Source organism: Dipodomys merriami, unplaced genomic scaffold, assembly GCF_024711535.1.
Source record: "Dipodomys merriami isolate MVZ:Mamm:240054 unplaced genomic scaffold, mDipMer1.0.p SCAF_29, whole genome shotgun sequence".
Taxonomy (NCBI): Eukaryota; Metazoa; Chordata; class Mammalia; order Rodentia; family Heteromyidae; genus Dipodomys; species Dipodomys merriami.
In genome coordinates this window covers 1566473-1591728 of record NW_027204381.1, presented here as the reverse complement: position 1 = coordinate 1591728, position 25256 = coordinate 1566473, and the positions used below count along the sequence as shown (strand labels likewise).

The 25256-nt window shown below is 39.7% G+C and overlaps 2 protein-coding genes across 2 annotated transcripts in view; one reads left to right on the top strand and one right to left on the bottom strand.

Moving 5' to 3' along the window:
• Positions 1–6239, bottom strand: part of LOC138838811 (protein NPAT-like) — a 29492-nt gene extending 23253 nt beyond the window's left edge. The window contains exon 1 of the mRNA XM_070038162.1: positions 6071–6239. Within this exon, the coding sequence (XP_069894263.1) occupies positions 6071–6107 (37 nt within the window). The 5' untranslated portion in view covers positions 6108–6239. The remainder of the gene's footprint in view (positions 1–6070) is intronic.
• Positions 6240–6706: 467 nt separating this feature from the next.
• The window catches only part of LOC138838810 (serine-protein kinase ATM-like), a 97876-nt gene continuing 79326 nt past the window's right edge, over positions 6707–25256 (top strand). Inside the window, exons 1-10 of the mRNA XM_070038160.1 lie at positions 6707–7083; positions 8650–8750; positions 8835–8947; positions 10326–10471; positions 13813–13977; positions 18123–18288; positions 19831–20069; positions 20919–21082; positions 23752–23921; positions 24501–24872. Coding sequence (XP_069894261.1) covers positions 8679–8750; positions 8835–8947; positions 10326–10471; positions 13813–13977; positions 18123–18288; positions 19831–20069; positions 20919–21082; positions 23752–23921; positions 24501–24872 — 1607 coding nt within the window. The 5' untranslated portion in view covers positions 6707–7083; positions 8650–8678. The remainder of the gene's footprint in view (positions 7084–8649; positions 8751–8834; positions 8948–10325; positions 10472–13812; positions 13978–18122; positions 18289–19830; positions 20070–20918; positions 21083–23751; positions 23922–24500; positions 24873–25256) is intronic.

Sequence of the window (25256 nt, the reverse complement as noted above, 5' to 3'; positions counted from 1 at the left end):
CATGATTATCTACATTTTAGAAATACATATAGGATTGTAAAGGAATATTATAAAACAGTTGTACAACAAAAATGTAGACTCTAGCTAAAACTGGTAACTCCAGAAATACACAAACTACCAGAACTGACTGGTATCTTGAAAAAATAGAAAATTTAAATTAAATTTCTAATAACATTTTGAGCAAAAATCTTTTGCTCACAAAACAAGCCTAGGCCCAAATGGTTTTGTTGGCTTGTGAAATACACAAAACAATGAGTTAGGAAGAGTTAATACTGATCCTTCATGAATTCTTTCAAAGGTATTTATTTATATGTGTGTATACATACAAGTGTGTATATATGTGCATATACACACATATAGATAATGTAGATAATATATGCTTAATAAATACCAAACTCCACATTATCCTTGCAAGATGCACTACGAAACACTTTGACAAAACCTTTCCTTAAAAACACTTGCAAAAGGTTTTCTAGAAACAACACCTAAAACACAAGCAACCAAAACAAGGCAAGTATCAAAATTTGAAACTTATATGCTTCCAATGACACTATCTAGAAAGTGAAGGCAGATGACAAAATGGAAGACATTTGCAAATCATATACCTGGTAAGGGACTACAAGCCTAACTACATAACTAACTCTTAATGAACAGTAATAAAAAGTAGTCTTAAGAAACTGGGAAAGGTTTTGAAGCACTTTTTATCTCCTCTTTTGGTGGTTCTGGGGTTTGATCTCAGGGTCTCTAGCTTGCTAGGCAAGGGTCTATGGTTGAGCCATGCCCTCCAGCTCTGGATACCAAGATATAAATATCTCTTCACCAAAGATATGAAAATTGCTAATAAACCCATGTAAAGTTACTCAACTTCATTTGTCATTAGGAAAATATATGGTCAAGACCACAATGAATTACCAATTCACAAACACTAGGATAACAAAAAACACAGTCATGATGTAGATCCATTTTGAAAATAAACCATGCTGGGGCAGGGGGCATAGCTCAAGAGGTAAATCATAAGACCAGCAATCGCAAGTCCCTGAGTTCAAACCCCAGAACCACAAAAAACAAAAGACAAGTGAATGAAGTCAGACAAAGATCATCATATTATATTTCATTTACATTCAGTGCCCCAAAATAGCAAATATATATGTACAGTAGATTAGTGGTTCCCAGAAGATGGGGGAAGGGGAAAACTGGGAGTTCTTTCTGGAGTTAAAACGAATTTCCTCTTTGACCTATCCAATGCCATTCTATCTCTTCATGCCCAAGAATGACCTTTTCTTCTTAAACTCTCATGGTAAATGGCTTTCTAGATCATCTTAGTGGGTTTTTAAAAATTTATTAAGGCATTGTACAGAGGGGTTACCATTTCGTAAGTCAGGTAATGGGTAATTTCTTTTTTTGGAGGACACCACCCCCTTCTTTGCTTTTCCCCAGTTTCAGTGGAGTTTTTTTTTTTTTTATTACTACGACCTAGTTAAAAATACAGTTAGAGGTGACAACAGTATAGCCCTATAAATTTTGAGAACTTAGAAATCATTTCCATAAAGAAATTTTTAGTTACTAACAAAAATTCCTACTAATCCAGTGCTGATAAAAATATTCTACAAAGGCAAGTATGAGGGGCTGGGAAGGTTGCTCAGTGGTAGAGTGCTTGCCTTACATGCAGGAGGCCCTGGGTTTGATTCTTCAGTACCACATAAACAGAAAAGGCCAGAAGTGGCGCTGTGGCTCATGTGGTGGAGTGCTAGCCTTGAGCTGAAGAGCTGCGGGACTGTGCCCAGGCCCAGAGTTTAGGCCCCATGACCAACCAAAAAGAAAGAGGCAATATTTGTAAGTATTAATACCTAAAGTATTAATTACCTAAAGTACTAATTAATACCTAAATACCATACCTATGGTACACAGAGGGTTAAAAAAAAAGGTTCTTAGGGATGGGTTTGGAAGGTATGAAGGAGAATGATGAAAAGGTGAAACTGATCAAGACACATTGTGCTCATACATGGCTTGGTTGAATGGTAATTCAATTACAACTAAAGATAATTAAAAAAATAGTTCACATAATTCAAGGCATACCATAAGGCAGTATGTGCTTACATAGCACACACTTGAGAAAAGGCTCAAGTTAGGGGCTAGGAATGTGGCCTAGTGGTAGAGTGCTTGCCTAGCATGGATGGGGTTCATGCCTAGCAAGTCAGGGGTTCTATTCCTCAGTACCACATACGAAAGCTGAAAGTGGCGCTGTGGCTCAAGTGGTAGAGTACTAGCTTGAGCTGAAGAGCTGAGGGACAGTGCCCAGGCCCAGAGGCCAAGCCCTATAACCAAAAAAAAAAAAGTTCAAGTTATAACCATACTGAAATTAGAGGTAGTATGTTCTGCTTTTTAAAAACATGTTTAGGGCTGGGAATGTGGCTTAGTGGTATCTTGCCTGGTAGGTGTGAAGTCCTGGGTTTGATTTTTCAGTATCACATAAAGAGAAAAAGGCAAAAGTGGTGCTATGGCTCAAGTGCTAAGAGTGCTAGCCTTGGGCAAAAGCAGCTCAGGAACAGTGCCCAGGCCCTGAGTTCAAGCCCCAGTACTGACAATAAATAAATAAGTCAATAAAGTGCTTACTTGAGCAAGTTAGAGTTCCCATTTTAGATTTTATGTATTGTGCTTTGTGTCCTAGTTTAAAAATTCTGCAGTAAACAGTTGAAAACTTGTTGTCATTATACCAGATTAACTAGTTATTTGCCTACAAAAATGTTTCTAATTATCAAGAAACCAATTCTCAATCAGGTGATGGAAGATAAAACCCTAACTCCATCAAGGTTACCAACTTTCCCTCTCTTCTTCCTACTTATAAGGAAGGAAAAATAAAGAGCAAGAAGCCTGAAAAGTCTTGTTTATGAAAATATCATGAGATATTCTACCAATTTCCAGGATGGGTCAATGTCCTTGAAAACGTTAACTCTTAGGAAGACTTAACTTACAATGCCTTGGATTACTAGATCCACAAACAGAAGCAAGGTCTCAATCTATAAATAATCTGTGATCTACAAGGAGACAGAAGATATTAGCACAAATAACTGCAATGCAAAAGTGGTAAGAAAACAGGAGTGGTTTACTTCATGGGAACATCAGGGTTCAAGAGACTGGCACCAGGCTTGGGGGAAATCATGTAATGCTTCAAGGAGGAGGTGAGTCCTGAAGGCTAGGAACCTCAGAGACACAGAAAACATGCAGAGTTGATTTGTGGAAACATGCCCAATAGAGATGCAATACAAACCATGTAAACTGAACAGCTGGATATGCAGCAGAAAAGACAAAATAGGTAAGGACCTTGAAAAGCTCATTACTGATATTCTAGTAATGAGTACAAGTATCATTCAGCTAGATGAAGGGGAATGTCATGATCACAGTTGTACTTTGTAAATACTTACTAAATACCTATGTCTCAGTGACATAAAGGCTAATAGAACCAGTGATTCTTGATCCATTGGGGGATGTGCCCGTCCCGGTCCTGTCTGCCCTCAAATGCATTCTTCTTTCTTCCCCATCTCTCTTCTGTAGGGAGGAAGCCTGCCCTCCAAATAGGCAAGGTCTCTCAGGCTCACATGTCAACTAGTTTCAGGGGAAGCTCTGGTAGCAGATTAGAGGGCAAAAGGAAGAAGCCCATTCTCTCACCCCCTTTTTAGAATTTCCTCTGTGACCAGAGCTCATACAAGTCTTAGTGCCGTATTCCAAGCCTCAGTTTACTCTGGGTTGCTTTATGTCTCCTAGTCCTTCTGATGAGTGTAGTAAGCTTCCTGCTGGGCTAATCTCTGAGCTGCTTCAGGTAAGCCATTAGGCGTCTTAGTTTTTCTATCACTAGTGTAACCAATTCCCTTATTAAATCTTACTATGCTGAATATCCACACTGGTTTCTGCAAGTAACTATTTAGCAAAACTGAAGAAATTCTTGACCCTTTACCTATAAAAAGGGCCCCATAGTTTTGGAAGCTCCCGTAACTATTTAAGCACAACTATTTCAACTTTTAGAACAGGTGGTATGATGTGAATGCTTTAAGAAGATATCTAACAAAGGCAAATAAGATGAACAGCAAGAACAAGTAGACAGGAAGTCCCAACAGAAGTCCAAGACCAAATGTGATGAGGTACACTGCTAGGACTGATGGCAGGAAGAACGGTAATGTGAATAACAGGTTTTGAGGATTAAAAAGAAATGACTTGAATTTTTGTTCATTAAACAGAAAAATGGCACTCACTCAGAAGAACTTATTTGTGGACAAAGAATACAACTTGAAGTGAATTATCCGAATTAAAAAAAACATTGTTTTCTTAAGGATTTCTTGATTAAGGGTGATTTTTGCCCTTGGGGGACATACTGGCAATAGACAGAGACATTTTTCCTTCTCACAACTTGGGCAGGAGTGAGGGTGTATTAATGATATCTAGTGGCTAGCTGTCAAGCATGTTTTTAAGTATTAAAGCACAGGACAATTCTGTATAACCATTATCCATTCCAAAATGTCAGGAATGTCAAGGTGGAGAAACTATTTTTAAGCTTATGATTACTGAAACTCATGTGGATCACCAAATTGCTAAAAGTAAAAACATAAAATAAAATAAAAATTCTTGGGGGTACTAAGGTTTGAATCCAGGACATGCCCATGCTTATTAAGTAAGCTTATTATTACTTGGAGCCACACCTAGTCCTAAAAGTCAAACTTCTTAAGCAAACAATATATATGGGACAGGGGGGCGAGAGGGTATGTCAGTGTATACTGTGAAAGTTTACTTTTCACCCATTTACATATAAACCTCATAAATGTAACAACCACAAGATTAGCGACATTTTAAAACCATGGGTATGAATGTTAGGTTAGTTACAAGTGTTCGATTCTGTTAAAAATAGATAAAAGGTTAAGTACACATGAACACAATAGTAATTTGTAATTTTCAGTCATTAGTGGCTCAAAAAAAAAAATGGCCGGTGAAGCCATTTCCCCTGAGTGTTTCCTGTAAAATGTACCCATGAAGAACCACCACACACATCTTTTGGACAGGGCTGTTTGAAAATATGGAGAAAACAAATGGGCGTTTTTCCCAACAATAAAATAATGGCAGCAATGCCTGTGGAAACCCAGAGAGACCGGGTCTCAGTACGGATTTTTTTTTTTTTTTTTGTCGTTTACTTTCAGCGTTGTCGCAGACGTTGTTTGTAAATCCTTGGCTAGGGGTTTTGAGCTAGGGTGGCTCCTATTCCCAGCAGTACAATAATCCCTTTTACACGGGAGCCAAACAACAACAAAACTCGACTCTCACGCAGACAATACTCCCCCCCAACCCCCAGAGAGCTAAGTGGCCCACGAACTACCCAAGTACAAATGGAGGAGAACCCTAGGACTGGAGAACGTGTTCTAACCCAGAAGGCGCAGGTCCCCTCGCAGGGACTTTTGCTCATCCAAAGAATCCGAGCTGCAGCAGCAGCAGCAGCAAAACATGCAACTTGCATTTCAAACCTCCACCCCGGGCGACGTCTTGCGTGGAGGTCTGGGAGGGACAGATCACCACCCCCCAGCCCGGCCCCACATTTCGTCGTCCTCACGTCGGATCAGGAGAAGGGCGTCAGGAAGGGCTTTTCCCCAGGGCTGAGCGAAATCAATCCGCCTCTCCCTTATCCTGGAACCCGCTCCGACTAGGGAGAGAGGCTGAAAGAACACCACACGCAGCCCGTCCCGCACGTTAGAGGAGCCCGGTCTCCGGGGTCCCCGATCGAGGGTGCAGGCCTGGCGCTTCCCCGCCGAGTCCAGGCCCCCTGCCACCCGCGGCGGGGGAGGGCGGTCCGGGCCGACCCCCGCCGGCAGCATCTTCACACCCCCCCATCCCCACGGACCGGTTCACACGACCCACGGCCCCGGCAGGACCGGGAATCCCCGCCACTCGGAAAGCAGGGGTGGGGGCGAAACCCCGAAGCTTCCCCACCCAGGAGAAGCCTCCGGCCCCGGAGGTCCTTCCGTCCCGCTCGGCCGAAGGTCTCGAACCCCCTCCCCGGCCCTTCCCTTCCTCCCTCCCGGTCCGCGCTTACCCAAAACCAGCCGCGCCACATCCGAGGGGAGCAACATGGTCCACGCCGCGGCAGGAGCCGCAGGGAGCGAAGAGACCCGGGTGAAAGCAAACGCAGCGGCGGCGGCGGCGGGGCCGCATCTCCCGGTTCCAGTGGCGGCACTGAACCCGCGGCAATTTGTCCCGCCTCTTTCGTTCCACGCCAACCAACCGCTTCCGCGGAAGAAAGAAAGGCGCCGAAATGAAACCCGCCCCCGTTCGCCTCGGAGCTGTCGTCATTTCCGCCCTCAGGCTTGGCAGGCTGGCGCTGAGGAGGGAGGGCGAGGGGGCGGAGTGCATCCTTCGCAGCCTGCGGGCGAGCCACACACGCGAGGCCGCTCGCCATTGGTGAACGCGACGCAGGCGCGGTTCCTCTGACCTGGAGGAATTTTTCTTTCTCTCTCTTTTTTTTTTTTTTTTTTCCGGGGAAGAAGGGGTGGACGAATGTTTTGAACGGAGCCCGTGACGTCCGCACGCACGCGCAGAGAGTCCTCACGAGACCCCCTTTCTGCGCCAGGGCGAGGGGGAGACGCTCGAGCTCTTTCTGCGCACGCGCTGAACTGCTAGTCGCTGCCTGACTGCTCCCTACCACACGTCCACGCTGTGCGTTCGCGCCGCGTTTGAACCGCGAGCGGGAGCAAAGTGTGTGCGTTCCCTGGTGCAAAACAAACCAGCCAACCAGCTAACCTCGGGGAGCCAAAATAAGCGAGGCGAGTGGGAGTTAAGGCCGCAGCCGCCGTCGCTTCCGGAGCAACTGCTTGGTCGGTCGCGGCCGCGGCGCGGGGTCTGTGAGGGGACGTCCGCGTAGGATTCAGGCCTTCCTCGCTCCCCGGTCCCGCCCGGTGCCGGGTCCTGCACCCGGCGCGGCCCTCGGCGGCTCTCCAGCCCGTCGGTCCCCACCTCCTCTCCCTGAACCCCGAGTGGACTTGAGAGGCCCGGAGTGGCACCCTCCTCCCTGTGGGGCGGCCCGCTTTCCTGTCACCCCCGGGTCTAGATGTACGTAAGTGGCGTGAGGGCTGGGGGGGGGGGTCCGGGGGGGGATTGGCTCTTCACTCCCCCACCCCAGGTACTGAGAGTCAGGACGATGACTCCATTTCGCCGCGAAGAACCAGTGATAGAAAACTCTATTGTAGAGTTTCTCTGGAAATTTACCCCGAGAGAATCAAATTCACCTAGAGATCTTAGTCTTCGGTTGTTTTGGAGAAGGAGCTTCTATAGACAGGAGCGGGTGGGGGGTGGTGGTAGGAATGGATGTAAAGGCACAAAGTATGGAAGGTCCTTTTTAAAGAGCTCGAGAGCTCGAGAGAGAGAGAGAGAGAGAGAGAGAGAGAGAGAGAGAGAGAGAGAGAGAGAGAGAGAGAGAGAGAGAGATCGGAAATTAAGTAAAATAGATTGGGAGAGTTTTCTGCATAGTGAAGTCATACGAGTGGATGGCAGTAAGGCCTTTGAAATCTGATGAGAAGAAAAAGCCATCCGGAGGCTAAGGAGACAGTCAGAAAGAAATCCGATAATTACACAACATTTGTGGGTTCCAGCACTGTGTTAAAATAAATCTATCCTAGGTGCTAGTTTTATCATTGAGAAAACAAATGAAGAGATTTGGTCGCCTGCTTTATGACTTTTAAGTGGTGGGTTGCAGATTTGAACCAATACAATTTTGTTATGGATACAGTATTCGTATATATACACACACTTATGTATATGTACAATCCTAAGTAGCTGTATAAAAGTGTTGCCACTCAACCAAGTGGTTATGAATACAGTGCAGTAGCAAACAAGTGACGTTGAAGCATTGTTTTGACATAAAGAAACTCTCATATGGAAATATAAAGAAAAATCATTGTGCCCTTGATTACAGTGTGCTGCTAGTTGTACAATTAGACCTAATTACATATCAGTACCTTAGTCTATAAAAATTATATATAGGCTAGGAGTGTGGCTCAGTGGTAGAGTATATATATCTTGGTATATATAGTCTTAGCTCAAATACCAGCATCAAAAAAATAAGTTAAATGAATATGCATTTATTTACTTTTAGTCTTTTATTGCTATTATAAAGGTGATGTACAGAGGGGTTATAGTTATTGCTACAGAGGGCTTACTGTAAAGAGGAGTTATAATTTCTTAAATCAGGTAATGAGTACATTTCTTTTTTTGTTTTTGTCTTTGCTTTTTGTTGGTCATGGGGCTTGAACTCTGGGCCTGGGCACTGTCCCTCCACTCTTCAGCTCAAGGTGAGTGCTTTACCACTTGAGTCACAGCGCCACTTCTCCTTTTCTGGTGGTTAATTGGAGATAAGAGTCTTACAGACTTTCATGCCCGGGCTTGCTTTGAACCATGATCTTCAGATCTCAGCCTCCTGAGTTGCTAGGACTACAGGTGGGAGCTACTGGGCCCCACAATGAGTATGTTTCTTTTTAGACAATGTCATGCCTTCCCTCACTCTCCTGGTTTTTACCTCCATCCCCACCACAAGTTGTATAGTTCATTTTCTACATAGTGTCTAGTGAGTACCACTGCTGCATGTGTTCACCCCATTCCCTGTATTTATTTGTTTTGCAGTAAGGATGTATGTTCTGCAATTCTGAACCATGAGTCTAGCACTTAATGATTTGCTTATTTGCTGCCGGCAACTGGAACATGATAGAGCTACAGAACGAAGGGTAATAAATTATTTATATTTAATGTTTCCTTGAAAAAAATGTGTGATAGGTAACACATTACTAATGTTTGTCTTTCATTTGCAGAAAGAAGTTGAGAAATTTAAGCGTCTAATTCGGGACCCTGAAACAGTTCAACATTTAGATAGGCATTCAGATTCCAAACAAGGAAAATATTTGAATTGGGATGCTGTTTTTAGGTATTCTGTTCGGATTTTCTTTATTACCTTTTTCTGTTAGTTTTGGGATCTTTATTTTTGCTTACTTTATTATCATTGTGTCTTATGTATAAAATTGACACAGTTATTCAAAACATAGTTTTTAAAGAATGTTCATATCATTTATTCAACAAAATATCTTAGACATACCTCACTCAAAATTGAGAAGGAAACTAGGAATGGGGAAAATTGAATGTAATACCAGCACTCAGTAGACTGCAAAGAGTATCACAACTTCAAGGCTAGATTGAGCTATATACGTTTAGGCTGGCTTGGCCTATGTGAGATCCAGTCTAAAAAGAAAAAAAAAATCCAAAAAAGATTGGAAAGTTATATTTGTACTTAAAAGGAAATATAAATATTTAGTTTTCTTGGACTATTTAGAACACATACATTATTTATTTGGTAGTAGATGGTTAAAGATCTGAATATATACAATGTGAAAAATACCTGCTCCATTTTCCTCTGGTTACTTTACTTCAGGTTCCACAAATACAATTATTACCTAAAAATAAGCACTGTTTTGCATAAGCTGGTTAGGTAGGCCATGTGTATAGCTGACACCTCTGGCTAGTCATGAATGTCTTTAAGGTGAGGTTTGTTCATTTAAATGACAGAAAGATACCTTAGGAAAAATGTAAGGAAGATTGAAAGCCACTAACAACATTGTAATGATAAAATAATGATGAAACATAATGCAGATAAATCAATTACAAACTAATAAACTTTACAAATTAAGAGTTTTTTGAGGGAGAGACTGTATTGGTATTATGTTAGGCCTTGTAATTGGTTTCATTTACTTGGTACGTTGAACAAAGCAATGTGTTTAAAAATTGCTCTTTGTGATAGAACACCGTACTTTTTTTTTTTGGGTCCGGTCCTGGGGCCTGAACTCTGGGCATGGGCGCTGTCCCTCAGCTCTTCAGCTCAAGGCTAGCGCTCTACCACTTGAGCCACAGCGCCACTTCCAGCTTTTTTCTTTTTGCTTATATGGTGCTGAGGAATCGAACCCAGGGTCTCAGGCTTGCAAGGCAAGCGCGCTACCACTGAGCCACCTTCTCAGCCCCAAGAACATAGTACTTTTTAAAAGCATAAAAAATTTAGCATTGAATTTTTTAAAATTTTTTATTGTAAACATACTGTACAGAGGGGTTACAATTACATGGGCAAGATAATGAGTACATTTCTTATCAAGCATTGCAGCCTCCTCCTTTGTTTACCCTTCACATCCCTTCCCAGCCTCCTCCTCCCCAAAGTTGTAAAGTTCTCTTTTGACATGACAACTTGTACTTCTCATTGTTGCAATGGGTCCACCTGTAGCATTAATAAGTTTTTGAAATTCTGTTTTGTTTTCTTAAAGATTTTTACAGAAATATATTCAGAAAGAAACAGAATGTCTAAGAACAGCCAAACCAAATGTCTCCGCCTCAACACAAACCTCCAGACAGAAAAAGATGCAAGAAATTAGTAGCTTGGTCAGATACTTCATCAAATGTGCAAATAAAAGTAAGCAACATTGTATATTATAAATAGTTTAATAGGGTATCTTAAGTTTAATCAGAATATGGTAATCTAAATATTGATTATAATTTTTAGTACTTACCATGATTTCTAATATAGGTTCAAATATTTGGGGAAATTTCTATAAACAAACAAAATCTCAGAAATGAAAGGATGAAAGCTACTGTTTCAAATCCTTCTTATTGGATCCTCTCTTTATCTGCATACAAGTATGGCTTGTTTTGTTTCTTTTGGTGGTACTGGTGTTTGAATTTAGCATCTTATGCTTACTATTCAAGTCCTCTCACAGTAGAACATACCCCCAAACATTTTCGCCTTAGCTTGTTCTCAAGTAATGTCTGTCTGGTGCTTTTGCCTTGGGCCAGATTTTGGGGGCCACTATTCTCTTACCTCTACTTTCTGTTTAGCTGAGCTTGCAGATGTCCACCATCATGCCTGGCCTGTTTAATAAGACAATTCTCATTAATTTTTTTGCCTAGACTGGCCTTTAACTGTGATCCTCCCATCTCCGTTTTTTACTAACTGGGAAGATATGTAGTCTTAATTACTGAATATAACTTTTGATCATTATTTTCAAAGTGATCGCCTTTGAGATAGTCTCAATATTTTTCATGACTATTCTTCTCAAAGGTAAGCAGATCTACTTCCTTCACATGACCTAGTTTTATTGTACTCTTCAAAATATTCTTCAGCTTGGGGCTGGGAAGGTGGCTCAGTGGTAGAGCGCCTGCCTTGCATGCTCGAGGCCCTGGGTTCAATTCCTCAGCACCACATAAGCAAAAAGAAAAAAGCCGGAAGTGGTGCTCTGGCTCAAGTGGTAGCCTTGAGCTAAAGAGCTGAGGGACAGTGCCCAGGCCCAGAGTTCAGGCCCCATAAGCGGACCCCCAAAAAAACCCAAAAAAACAAAATATTCTTCAGCTTAATTACAGCTCTCCAAGTTTGGCAGTCTTGGGGCTTGGGCTTGGGAACTCTGGGCTTGGGGCACTGTACCTGAGTTTTTGTGCTCAAGGCTAGCAATCTACCACTTGAACCCCAGCTCCACTTAGGACTTTTTTTTTAATTTAATTTAATTTTATTTGTGAACATACTGTACAGAGGAGTTAAAATTACGTGGGCAGGATAATGCGTACATTTCTTACCAAGCATTGCAGCCTCCTCCTTTGTTTACCCTTCACATCCCTTCCCAGCCTCCCCCCTCCCCCCCAATCCCAATCCTTCTCCTTCCCCCTCCCCTCCCCCCCCCCCCCCCCCCCCCCCCGCACCGACGTTGTAAAGCTCGTTTTGGACATGACAACTTGTACTTCTCATTGTTGCAACAGGTCCACCTGTATCCTTAAACAACTGGTTTTTCCCCATCTCCTCCACAAGTTATACTGACATCAAATATAGTGAAAGCAGGGGTTATATTGTGGGGGAGGGATATGCAAAGCAACAAAGAGATAATCTTATAAATGCGTTAGAAACACATGCATGAAAGAAAAAAACATTAAAATACACATCTAAGGGTTCATTTTCCTGGCATCACATTATCTGACCTTTTCCGCTTGACTCATACATATACTAGATATTACAAATAAGGGAAACCATGGGACCTATGTTTCTTTGGGCCTGGCTTACTTCACTTAATATAATTTTTTCCAAGTTTTTCCATTTCCTAACAAATGGGGCAATGTCATTCTTTCTGATGGAGGCATAGAATTCCATTGTGTATATATACCACATTTTCTTGATCCATTCATCTACTGAGGGGCATCTGGGTTGGTTCCATATCTTAGCTATGGTAAATAATGCTGCAATAAACATAGTTGTGCTGGTAGCTTTAGTGTGGTCTTGTTTGTAAATATTTGGGTAAATGCCCAAAAGTGGGATTGCTGAGTCATAGGGGAGTTCTATGTGAAGTCTTTTGAGGAAACTCCATACTGCTTTCCAAAGTGGTTGAACAAGTTTACACTCCCACCAACAATGAAGTAAGGTTCCTTTCTGTCCACATCCCCTCCAGCATCTGTCGTTGTTAGAGTTCTTGATTTTTGCCGTTCTAACTGGAGTGAGGTGATATCCCAATGTTGTTTTGATTTGCATTTCTTTTATGGCTAGGGATGTTGAACATTTCTTCATGTGTCTATTGGCCATCCTTCTTTCTTCTTCAGAGAAGTTTCTCTTTAAGTCTTTCGCCCACTTATTTATTGGGCAGTTGTTTCTTTGAGGATTTGTTATTGGGGAGTTTAATTTTTTGAGTTCCAAGTATATTTTAGATATGAGACCCTTGTCTGTTGTATGGCTAGTAAAGATCTTCTCCCAATCTGTGGGCTTTCTATTGATCTTGCTAGCTATGTCATTTGCCCTGCAGAAGCTCTGCAACTTTATGCAATGCCATTTGTCCAACCTTTCTTTGATTTGTTGTGTTTCCGGGTCTCTATTCAGAAAATTTCAGCCTGAGCCAAGGAGACCTAGGGTTTCTCCTATTCCATCCTGTAATGTTTTCAGAGTGTCTGCTTTGAGTTCAAGGTCTTTGATCCATTTGGAGTTGATTCTGGTGCAGGGTGATACATGTAGTTAACCATTTTTGCCAGCACCATTTACTGAAGAGGTTGTCTTTCTTCCATTCTATTGTTTTAGCTCCCTTATCGAAGATTAGATGGCTATAGGTCTGTAGGTTCATTTCTGGGTTTTCAATTCTATTCCATTGAGGACTTTTTTTTTTTTTGGCACTTAACTAAAGAATCTCACAGACTTTTCTATCCGGGGTGGCTTTGAACCGTGATTGGCAGATTTTAGCTCCTCAGTAGCTAGAATTCACTAGTGACAGCCTTAGTTTATATTTTACAGATTAGAACAGAACTAAGATGTCACATTTCTTTCTTTCCTTTTTATTCTTTTTAAATTTTTAGTGATACTGGATTTGAACTCGGGGTCTGAAGTTCATTTGGCAGTTACAGGAATGAGCCATTGGTGTCTAGCCTAGTAATTTTCTATAGCTTAAAATGTGACCCAACTGGTGAGGCCCTGAGTCCACTCCCCAGACACACACACACACACACACACACACACACACACACACACACACACACACACACACACACACACACACACACACACACACACACACACACACACACACACACACACACACACACACACACACACACACACACACACACGATGCCAACACAGAGCTGATTAAGATGCCATTTGTTGGTGCTAAATAAACACCACACACACACACACACACACGTAATTTATCATATGGAATTATTTTCATTGTAGCCATTTCAAATGCCCTTTATTTTTTTAAGAATCATTTGTTTCTTTGTTTTGCTATTACATAGGAGCACCCAGGTTAAAATGTCAAGAGCTCTTGATTTATATCATGGATACAGTGAAAGATTCATATAATGGTGTTATATATGGAGCTGATTGTAGCAACATATTACTCAAAGACATTCTTTCAGTGAGAAAATACTGGTGTGAAATATCTCAGCAACAATGGCTAGGTAAGTTTTGAAGGTTGGTTGTGAACTTTTTTTTTCAGTATAAAATGGTATGTCACCAATAAAAGCAGTCTGTCTCTCTCAAATGATCTCACAGTATAATGTATCTTTAGGGGAATTACATGGTTATAAAATCTGATTTTTATTTCCTTTATATCTGAATTATTAAATCACTAGTAATACATTAAGTGCTTACCTATGGAACTGGAATTACAGATTTGAAACACTGCTTTCCTCTTCTCATGGAGTCAAGGAATCCGATGGCAGAAAAAAAAATGAAGTAGAACTTAAAATGTCGTATGGACTCTTTGGGTACACAGAGCAGTGTGCCTCTGAACCATGAGTATAGGAAATAAGAGAAAACTAAAGAGAAGTGTTGTAAAAGTGAAAGCAAGAGTTTCAGGTTTGAAGGGAGGTGGAGAGCATCATAGATATTGTAGGAATGGTATGACACAGAAGTATGGATTAGGGCACTTCCTGAGTTATTGGTAAGACAATGAAAACTAAATGTATTATGATAGAATGCATCAGGATTAACTAGACATGAAAAAAAAGTCATCCTCACTATACAGCAATGAAAACTTAATTTCTTCCTTAGTGCTTAAGAGATTGTTAATTCAGCCTGCTGCTAAAACATTGTCCAAACAGAAACAAGACTGTTGTGAGAGCATTGTTGTCTAGAGAGGTAAAGAATTAGCAAGTATAGAGACAACACTTTGAGGAGCTTTGGTTTCAAAGACAAAGGAGGGAGTTCTGGTAAACCTGGAGTGACTGGAGTTGTTTTTGTCATAGCTAATCTTGATTGTCAGCTTGATAGGATTGAGAGATACGTAGGAGATTAGCAAGACACACTTCTGGATTATGCTGTGAGAGTGTTTCTGATTTTTAAATTTATATCTTTTCTTTCCTTCCACAGTACTGTTTCATATATATATATATATATATATATATATATATATTTTTTTTTTATTTATTTTTTTTGCTGGTCCTGGGGTTTGAACTCAGGGTCTGGGCACTGTCCCTGAGCTTCTTTTGCTCCAGGCTATCATTCTACCACTTGAACCACAGCTCTGCTTCCAGGTTTTTCTGTGCATGTGGTATTGAAAAATTGAACCCAGGGCTTCATGCATGCTAAGTAAGCACTCTACCACTAAGCCACATTCCCAGCCTTCCATTATAGTACTATGAAAATAAATTATATACTTCGAAATAATTCATGAGTTGAAGGAAAGACATAATACCTAGAAGTGGATAAGAATGTAACTTAGGAAAATTTTTGGATAATAATGAGAGGTATTCTGAAACGGTGATTTATACCATGAAGTATCTATTTTAGAAGAAAGGAATCAAGTTAATAAGATCCCCTTACCAAAAAGTAGAAAAAGAACAAGCCATTGCCCTAAAAATTTAGAAAACTTCAAACAAACAAAAAAGCAGAGGCCAATAAAATTGAAGAAGTATCAAGGAATTTACATTTAATGCTATTTGAGGTTTTCTCAATTTAAGAAAGTCCTTATTCATAGGTTGTTTTACTATTTGGCTTTTGAGCTTTTTTGGTTATGGATGAATCTGAAGGCATATGCTCCAGCCTTTTTGAAGAAGCTAATCCTGCCTGTCTGTGTTTCATATATACGTGTGTGTGTATGTGCATATGTGTGTGTGTGTGTACATATATAAATCTTTTTTTTAGCTCTGATAGTGGTTTTTTTTTTTACTTTTTTGGGGGGGGGTCCAGTCGTGGGGCCTGAACTCTACCCCTGGGTGCTGTCCCTCAGCTCTTCAGCTCAAGGCTAGCGCTCTACCAATTGAGCCAGAGCGCCACTTCCGGCTTTTTTCTTTGTGCTTATGTGGTGCTGAGAAATCAAACCCAGGGCCTCATGCATGCAAGGCAAGCGCGCTACCACTGAGCCACCTTCCCTGCCCCACGTTCTGATAGTTTTGTTGATTGTCTTGTACCAGCCTTTTTAGCCTTTTTACTACTTGCTAGGGGAATATGAAGGATTATGTGAGAATCTGGATAAAAAATTTCCCACAACAAATGTAAAGCCCTGAAGTCTGCTTTAGTCATTTGGCTCCTATTCACCTGTTCCCCTTGTCAAGTAAAAGGCACATTTCATTTCACATTTATGTCTTTAAATTTGGTGTGTTTTTTTTTTTTGGTCGGTCTTGGGGCTTGAACTCTGGGCCTGGGCACTGTCCCTCAGCTCTTCAGCTCACGGGTGAGTGCTCTTCCACTTGAGCCATAGTACCACTTCCGATTTTCTGAGTGGTTTATTGGAGATAAGAGTCTCATGGAATTTCCTGCCCAGGCTGGCTTTTAACCGAGATTCTCATATCTCAGCCTCTGGAGTAGCTAGGATTATAGGTGTGAGCCACTAATGCCTGGCTTGTAAATAAAATTTTACCATTACCTGTTTTGTTCAATAAAACATTTTAAATACTGTTTCTTTACTATGCAAGGAATGCACAGTGAGGTGTTTATATTAGTCTTATTTTTCTGTTCAGTATCATTTATAACTCCATTTCTACAGTCCTGTGACATACAGTTACATACACATAGCATATGCATAGATGTTATTCAAACCAACTAACTCAGGGTTCCCTTTGTGTATTTTTTTCCTAACTAAAATGATTTTTATTTAAACTGATGATGTGGAAACCACTACAGTCCTTATGTTAGCTTTATAAGTTGGAGTAAATTTCTGTTAACATATGCATTACTGTAATAGCATCATTAAGATTTCATTATAGCATTTCAATTCAATATAATGCATAGTCTCTGCCATGTTTTTATTTATTTATTTACTTTTCTTGGTTGTGGGGCTTTTACTCTGGGCCTGGGTGGTGTCCCTGAGCTCTTCAGCTCAAGGCTAGCACCCTATCAGTTGAGCTACAGCACTGCTTTTGGTTTTCTGGTGGTTAATTGGAGGAAAGAGTCTCATGTACTTTCCTGCCCAGGCTGGCTTTGAACCATGATTCTCATATCTCAGCCTCATGAGTAGCTAGGATTACAGACATGAGCCACCGGTACCCCACACCTACCATGTTTTTGTAAATTATTATCTGGTATGAGTCCCATTAAATACAGTTGCTGAAATAACTAATACTTAAATTCAGAGACAATTTATATCACTATTAAATTTAATTATAAAATAAAGTATTTATGGGTGGAATTGAGGCTTGATGCTTTAGGATTTGCTAATCTTCATGAGAATGATGTTTTACTTCAGTAGCTACTTTTCATCGTGTTTGGAAATATATTTCAGTGTCTCTTGCTTTCCCTCACATCTTATAATCAGAGACCTTGTCTAATTTTTTTCTCTCAGACTGTTTTTGCATATATTTGGATAGTGAACAAATTTGAAAGAGTTGAAGACTTGCCAATTTAGACAAAAGACTGGTTTGTTTATAGGCAGTTCATTTATAAAAAGCTTATGATTCCATCCCTATAACATAGATCACTCTTTTACTTGTGTTAGTTGTCTCTTCATTTTGTGTTTTGAATTAGGGTACTGATGGAAAAAGGGAAGGTATTATACCTTCCTTGTATCATTGTTAAGAGAATAAACTTTCAACTCCTTTTCTTTGATCAAGAGTCTTCTATCTTCTGTCAACCTCCGTGAAACAGTCCTGTTATTTGCAAGATTACAAGCAAAATAAAATCCAAGACCCTCCATAGTTCATGACATGTTTTACATATATCAATAAAACAGCATTGGCCAAAAACTATAACTGAATATTTCACTATATGCTTTGTTAAGTTTTGATGAATGCTTGGAGAAATAGTTTGTCTGAGATATGTTTTTTAAACTGATGTTCCCATACTCTCCTGCTCTAGTTATTCTTAAGGCAGTTCTATACAAAATGATACTTTTAAATAGTTCTTTGATTGTTAAATGTAAACTATTGTTGCTTTTGTGGGATTGTGGAATTGTTTACATTGAATTGTTGCATCAAACATATTTGATTTAATTTTTTTTCTTTTGTGTGCCAGGTCTGGGTCTTGAACTCAGGGCGTGGGTGCTGTCCGTGAATTTCTTTTGCTCAAGGCTAGTGCTTTATACTTGAGCCACACCTCCACTTTCAGGTTTTTTTTGTCTATTTTTTTTTTAAAGCAGCTAAGTATTGTTGGTTTTCTTTTCTTTTAGACTTACTGTCTGTGTACTTCAGGCTCTATCTCAAACCTTCACAAGATATTAATAGAGTTTTAGTGGCTAGAATAATTCATGCTGTCACCAAAGGATGCTGTTCACAAACTGATGGATTGAATTCCAAATTTTTGGACTTTTTTGCCAAGGCTATTCAGTATGTAAGGTAATGTAATCTGCATCATTTTGTATTAAAAATCCACTTGTTCTTGCCAAGACCATGTTTTAGATTTATTAACTAAAAATGCTATCTTTTAGAAAAATGGTTGTCCTAGATTAGCTTTTTTTTTCTTTTCTTTTCTTTTTTTTTTTTTTTTGTCATTCATGGGGCTTGAACTCTGGGCCTAGGCACTGTCCCTGATCTCTTCAGCTCAATGCTAGTGCTCTACCACTTAAGCCACAGCACCACTTCCAGTTTTCTGGTAGTTAAGCAGAGATAAGAATCTCACGGACTTTCCTGCCTGGGCTGGCTTTGAACTGTGATTCTCAGATTCCAGCCTCCTGAGTAGCTAGGATTACAGGCGTGAGCCTCCGGTGCCTGTAAAGATAAGCATTTTTTAAATCATTGTATACTAATTGTATATATTCATGAGGTTCTGTGTTAATACATTTATAAAACTTAATGTCTATGCCTATACATAATTAAATCAGAGACTTGAATGTTAAGATCTGAAGCCATAAAACTAAGAGATAATAATGGGAACCCTTTAAGAGATTGATATAAGCAATAATTTTTTGGATAAAATCCCCAAAGCACCAACAGTAAAACAAAAGTAGGTAAGTGTGATTTTATAGACTAAGAAGCTAATATACAGTGTAGAAGAATGAAGATACAAACTAGAATGGAAAAAAAAATGCCAAGTCTTTGTCTGGCAAAGGATTAATATCCAGAATATACAAAGAAGTTAAAAGACAAATCTTAAATTTTTTTAATAAGCCAGTTTTTAAAAAGTGAATAAAGAAAGACATGGTGGAGTATATCCCAGCACTTGGAGTCTGAGGTAGGAGGATTACAGGTTTGAGGCCATCCTTGGCTAAATTGTGAGACCCTGTCTCAAAAAATAACCAAACAGCCAAACAAAATGGGTACAGGATGTGAATCAGCTACTTTTCAAAAGAAGAAGTTCAAATGGTCAAATTTATTTTTAAAAGCACTCATTAGCTATCTGGGAAATGCAAGTCAAATCACAGTGAGCTATTTCACCCCCATAGAAAGACTGTCATTAAAAATACAAAGCCTAATAAATGCAGGCAAGGATTTTGAGAAAAGCAAATTCCCATACAGTGTTATGGGAATGTAAAATAGGAGCATTGAGCTATCATATTAGAATCAGCGGATTTCCAATGAGCCAGTTAAACTCTCTTTCAGTTACAAAGTTTAATATTCTCCTAAGAAATTTCATCTTATCTTGAAGATAACATAGTATGCCTTGGGAGCTTGATGTCATACATTTGTGTGGCATTATCCCGTTTATAAATTATTTTTTAAATGGCAGGTTTTACAAATCAGTTTTATATATTTTTAGACAATGTTTTAGCAATAGGCAGAACTAGCAGTAGTCTCTTAAGCACCAACTGTTTGTTGTTGTATAGTGTTGCTGTGATTTTTTTTCTCAGAATGGTTTTGAATCTGAGACTATTGAAAAATTAGATTGTTTTCATATAGTATATTCCTGTTATACCAACTTGAATTTGTTTTCTGTCACAGACAAGAAAAGAGCTCTGTAGGCTTAAATCACATCTTAGCAGCTTTTATTATCTTCCTCAAAACATTGGCTGTCAATTTTCGGATTCGAGTATGCGAATTAGGAGATGAAATTCTTCCTACCTTACTCTATATTTGGGCTCAACATCGACTTAACGATTCCTTAAAAGAAGTACTTATTGAATTATTTCAGCTTCAGATTTATATCCACCATCCAAAAGGAGCCAAAACCCATGACAAAGGTATAAAGGAAACTTTTACTGTTTTGGATTCGCTGCTTCATTGAAATATAGAGGTTTAAATATGGCAGGATTCTATCGGAGATATGATCTTTGGATTACTTTGCTTAATAATGTTACTAGTTGTCAGGATTTTTTAATGCATTTTGGAACTTGAGCCAATTATATCATGCCTTTTCTTTTGTCTAGTGCCAAGTATTGTGAGAAATATAAATAAATATCCAGTGTTGCCAGTTCCCTTTAAGAGGTTATTAATTGTGGGGCTTGAACTCAGGGCCTGAGCCTCTTTGTGCTCAAGGCTAGCACTCTAACACTTGAGCCACAGCACTACTTCTGGTCTTTAATTGGAGATAAACAGTCTCATAAGGACTTTTTTGCATAAACTGGCTACAAATCACAATCCTTAGATGTCAGCCTCCTGAGTAAGATTACAGGTGTGAGCCACTGTCGCCTGGCATGTTGAGACTTTTGAGTCAGGATTTTAAAAGTGGCATAAGATGACTAGAGTCTGTTCTGGAAAAGATTATTGGGTTGGTGAAAATAGTCACAATAAGTGAATAGATTGTGCACATACTGGTTGAATGAAGTGGTGTTTTTCCCTCTTTAACAAAAAAACCATACATGGAGATAACATACTAATTGTATATTCCTCAAAGAAAATATTTAAAAAGGGCTTATGTAAGTTGGAATACATAAGGTGTTTATACCAACGATAATTACTGTGAGATGTTGTCAGAAGAGGCATTAATACTGAAAATATCAGTAATGTTGATGGCCTACACAGCTGGGTAATTTTATGGGAGTTGACAGTGCAAAGTTTGTAAATTACATTTTAATTTTTTTGGATTACAGGTGCTTATGAATCAACAAAATGGCAAAGTATCTTATACAACTTATATGATTTACTAGTGAACGAGATAAATCATATAGGAAGCAGAGGAAAATACTCTTCAGGTTCTCGTAATATTGCTGTCAAGGAAAATTTAATTGAATTGATGGCAGATATTTGTCACCAGGTATAATAGCTGTTGCCACCTCTTGAAGTTTCCTGTTAATTTTCCTTCTGTAATTTTTAGATGTATGTTATCAATAATATATAAAATTACATGTAACTTTTTCTTTCAAAATATACATATGTGAGCTTAGCACTGGTGGCTTAGTCCTGTAATACTAGCTACTCATGAGGTTGAGATCTGAGGATGGCAATTCAAAGCCAGCCCAGGCAGGAAAGTCCATGAGATTCTTATCTCTAGTTTACCACCAAAAGCTGAAAATGGAGCTGTGGCTCAAGTGGTAGAGCATTTATGTTGAGCACAAAATTTCAGGGCCAGTGCCGAGGCCTGAGTTCAAACCCCAGGGCCAGCACACAAAAACAAAAACACCCCCACCTCCAATATTTGGAAATACTCTTTTTATTTAAAACTTAACTTTCTTTTTCTTACCAGATATGGGGCTTGAACTTGGGGCCTGGGTGCTGTCCTGAATGCTTTTGCTCAAGGCTAGAGCTCTGCCACTTTGAGCCGCAGCTCCACTTCTGGTTTTCTGGTGGTTAATTGGAGATAAGAGTCTCATGGACTTTCTAGCCTGGGCTGGATTTGAACAGGATCCTCAGACCTCAGCTTCTTGAGTAGGTAGGAATACAGAGATGAGCTACCACAGCACCCAGCTTAAAATACAACTTTTGCACGTAAGTGCTTAATGAAAATTCATAATGAACTTTAACATTCTTTTTTTTTTTTTTTTTTTTTTTGTCGGTCGTGGGGCTTGAACTCTGGGCCTGGGCGCTGTCCCTCAGCTCTCCAGCTCAAGGCGAGCGCTCTACCACTTGAGCTACAGCGCCACTTCCGGTTTTCTGGTGGTTTATTGGAGATAGGAGTCTCACGGTCTTTCCTGCCCGGGCTGGCTTTGAACCGCGATCCTCAGATCTCAGCCTCCTGAGTAGCTAGGATTACAGGCGTGAGCCACCAGCGCCCGGCCCTGAACTTTAACATTCTTAAAATATTGTTGATAAGAAATAAGATGACCCTAACTAATGTATTCTTTTTTTAACTTGAATAATACATTTTTGTAGCATGAAAAATTACAAATTAATAATTATAACATTCTTAAAAATTTTTAAGAATTTTTTACTTTGTTGTAAAATCATCACTGCTACCTAATACAGAGTATTTCTGTCACCAAAAGAAATGTAAGAGCTGTAGCATTCAGTCCTAATTCTCTCTTCTATTAGCCATTGGCAGCCAGTCACTGACGTACTTCTTTTTTTTCTGGGGAGGAGGGGAGGGTCTGGTTGTGGGGCCTGAACTCTGGGCCTGGGTGCTGTCCCTCAGCTCTTCAGCTCAAGGCTAGCACTCTACTACCACTTGAGCCACAGCACCACTTCCGGCTTTTATTCTTTTGGCTTATGTGGTGCTGAGGAATCGAACCCAGGGCCTCATGCATGCAAGGCAAGTGCTCTACCACTAGCCATCTTCCCAGCCCACTGATATACTTCTAATCTTTGTGGATTTGCCTGTTTTGTTTACTTCAGATAAAATATGTGTTTTTTTTCTGTTTGGCTTCCTTCATTCAGCATAATGTTCTATCATGAATCAGCCAGTACCCAAACTTCTTATGTTGAATATTTGATTATATGGATAAACTACATTTTACTTAACTACTGATCAGATGGCCTAATCATTATGTAAAATCTTTTTTGTGAGGCTAGGAAGGTGGCTCAGTGGTAGAGTGCTTGCCTTGCATGCATGAGGCCCTGGGTTTGATTCCTTAGCACCACATAAGCAGAAAAGGCTGAAAGTGGTGCTGTCACTCAAGTGGTAGGATGGTAACCTTGAGCTGAAGAGCTCAGGAGTGCCCAGGCCCAGATCTCAGGCCTTAGGATAAAAACAACAACAACAAAAAACACTTTTTTGTGGAATTAGAATTTTAACTCCAGGTCTTGTGTTTGCTGGGGCTGGCACTCTACCACTTGAACCATGGCTTCAGTCCTGCTTTTTACCAGTAAACAACAGGAGATAAGATATGGTAAACTTTTCTGGCTAGCCTTGATCCAAATCTCAGCCTCCTGAGTGGCTAGGAATTGTAGGAGTAAGACATCAGTTAAGTAAAACTTTTTCTTAATATCCTAGGTGGAAATTTCACGCATATATATTAGTAATAATTTAAATTTAATCCCTTTGACAGTATAGGTTTTTTGTTGTTGTTTTTTTGGGGGGATCCAGTCATAGGCCTGAACTCTGGGCCTGGCCGCTGTCCCTTCAGCTCAAGGCTAGCGCTCTACCACTTGAGCCACAGCGCCACTGCTGGCTTTTTTTTTTCTGCTTATGTGGTGCTGAAGAATCGAACCCAGGGCCTCATGCATGCAAGGAAAGTGCTCTACCACTGAGCCACCTTCCCAGCCCCTGACAATATAGATTTTTGCTTTTAGATTTCTTGGTGTGTTTCAGTAAATCTCTTCAGGAAATAAAATATTTACTTCCTAAGAATGTCATTTTTATCATTTAACATGTTTTTTACTATTTCATATACACACACACACACACACACACACACACACACACTTCTATAACTTAATGCTCTTGCATTGTGCATTTCTTGTATCTTCATTTCATAAGGAATTTTTTCCATGGAATGATTAGAAAACGGTAGCAGTTGAAAAAAATATAAGCTTATTTTCATTTTACAGGTTTTTAATGAAGATACCAGATCCCTGGAGATTTCTCAGTCTTATGCTGCTACACAAAGACAATCTACCGATTGCAGTATACCTTGCAAAAGAAGGAAAATAGAACTGGGTTGGGGAGTAATAAAAGATTATCTTCAGAAGTCACAAAATGATTTTGATATTGTGCCTTGGTAAGATGTTATATATTTCCTTATTTATTGGCATTTTAGTCATATTTTTCTCAGAAAACATCTAGACTAAATATTTTGACCGTATTAACTAGACTTTACCTTCTCCATTCAACCAATCTAGTGTCCAGACCCTGGATAGGTCGTTTTACACTCCTGTTATATGTTTTTTAGTATATGCTAATTGTTCAAAGAGGTTTCATTAAGGCATTTCACACATGCATATTCAGTACTTTGATTTGACCCTTTCCGTCCCCTCTTCCTCTGCTTACACTCACTTTACCCTTCCTTTCAGTGAGATTTTGTTTTGCCATCTTCATGAACAAATGTTGGTATTCTTCCCTAGACACCTCCCCACTTATCCCAATACTGGTGTACTCACCACCTGCTTCTGAAACAGGTAGATACTCTACCAGTTGAATACATCTAGCTCTAATAACTATTTTGAAGACAGTACCAGGAAAAGTAGGAAGGTGATATTTTAATTAAGATAGTATAAAGGTGTCATGTTTCTATATTTGCCTTTTTAGCTTGTTGGTGGAATTTTAAATTTTTCCATATTCATTTGTTTCCCTCTTTTAGGCTACAGATTACAACTCAGCTAATATCAAAGTATCCTGCCAGTTTACCTAACTGTGAGCTCTCTCCATTACTGTTAATCTTGTACCAGCTTCTGCCTCAACAGCGACATGGGGAGCGAACACCATATGTGTTACAATGTCTTACCCAAGTTGCATTGTGTCAAGGAAGGAAGTCAAATCTAGAAAGCTCTCAAAAGTCAGAATTATTGAAACTCTGGATTAAAATTTGGTGTATTACCTTTCGTGGCATAAGTTCTGAACAAATACAAACTGAAAACTTTGGCTTACTTAGAGCTATTATTCAAGGAAGTTTAATTGAAGTTGACAGAGAATTCTGGAAGCTATTTACTGGCTCAGCCTGCAAACCTTCAAGGTAGGTTGTATATCCATTGTATCAGAATTTACGGATATATACATAGATTTTGATCATTTTCATACTTCAGTTGAACATATTAATTGTATTTTAAATGTCCATTTGTCCAGGAGGACTTACATGCAATAAATACATAAATGTGAATTTAATTTTTCAGAAGTAAAATTTTACTAAGGCCGTTTTTTAAAAACTTTATTGTTTTCTTTTTTTTTTCTTTTTGCCATTCCTGGGGCTTGAACTCAGGGCCTGGGTACTGTCGCTGAGCCTCTCTTTGCTCAAGGCTAACACTCTACCACTTGAGCCTCAGCACCACATCCGGCTTTTTCTGTTTATGTGGTACTGAGAAATTGAACCTAGGGCTTCATGCATGGTAGGCAAGCACCC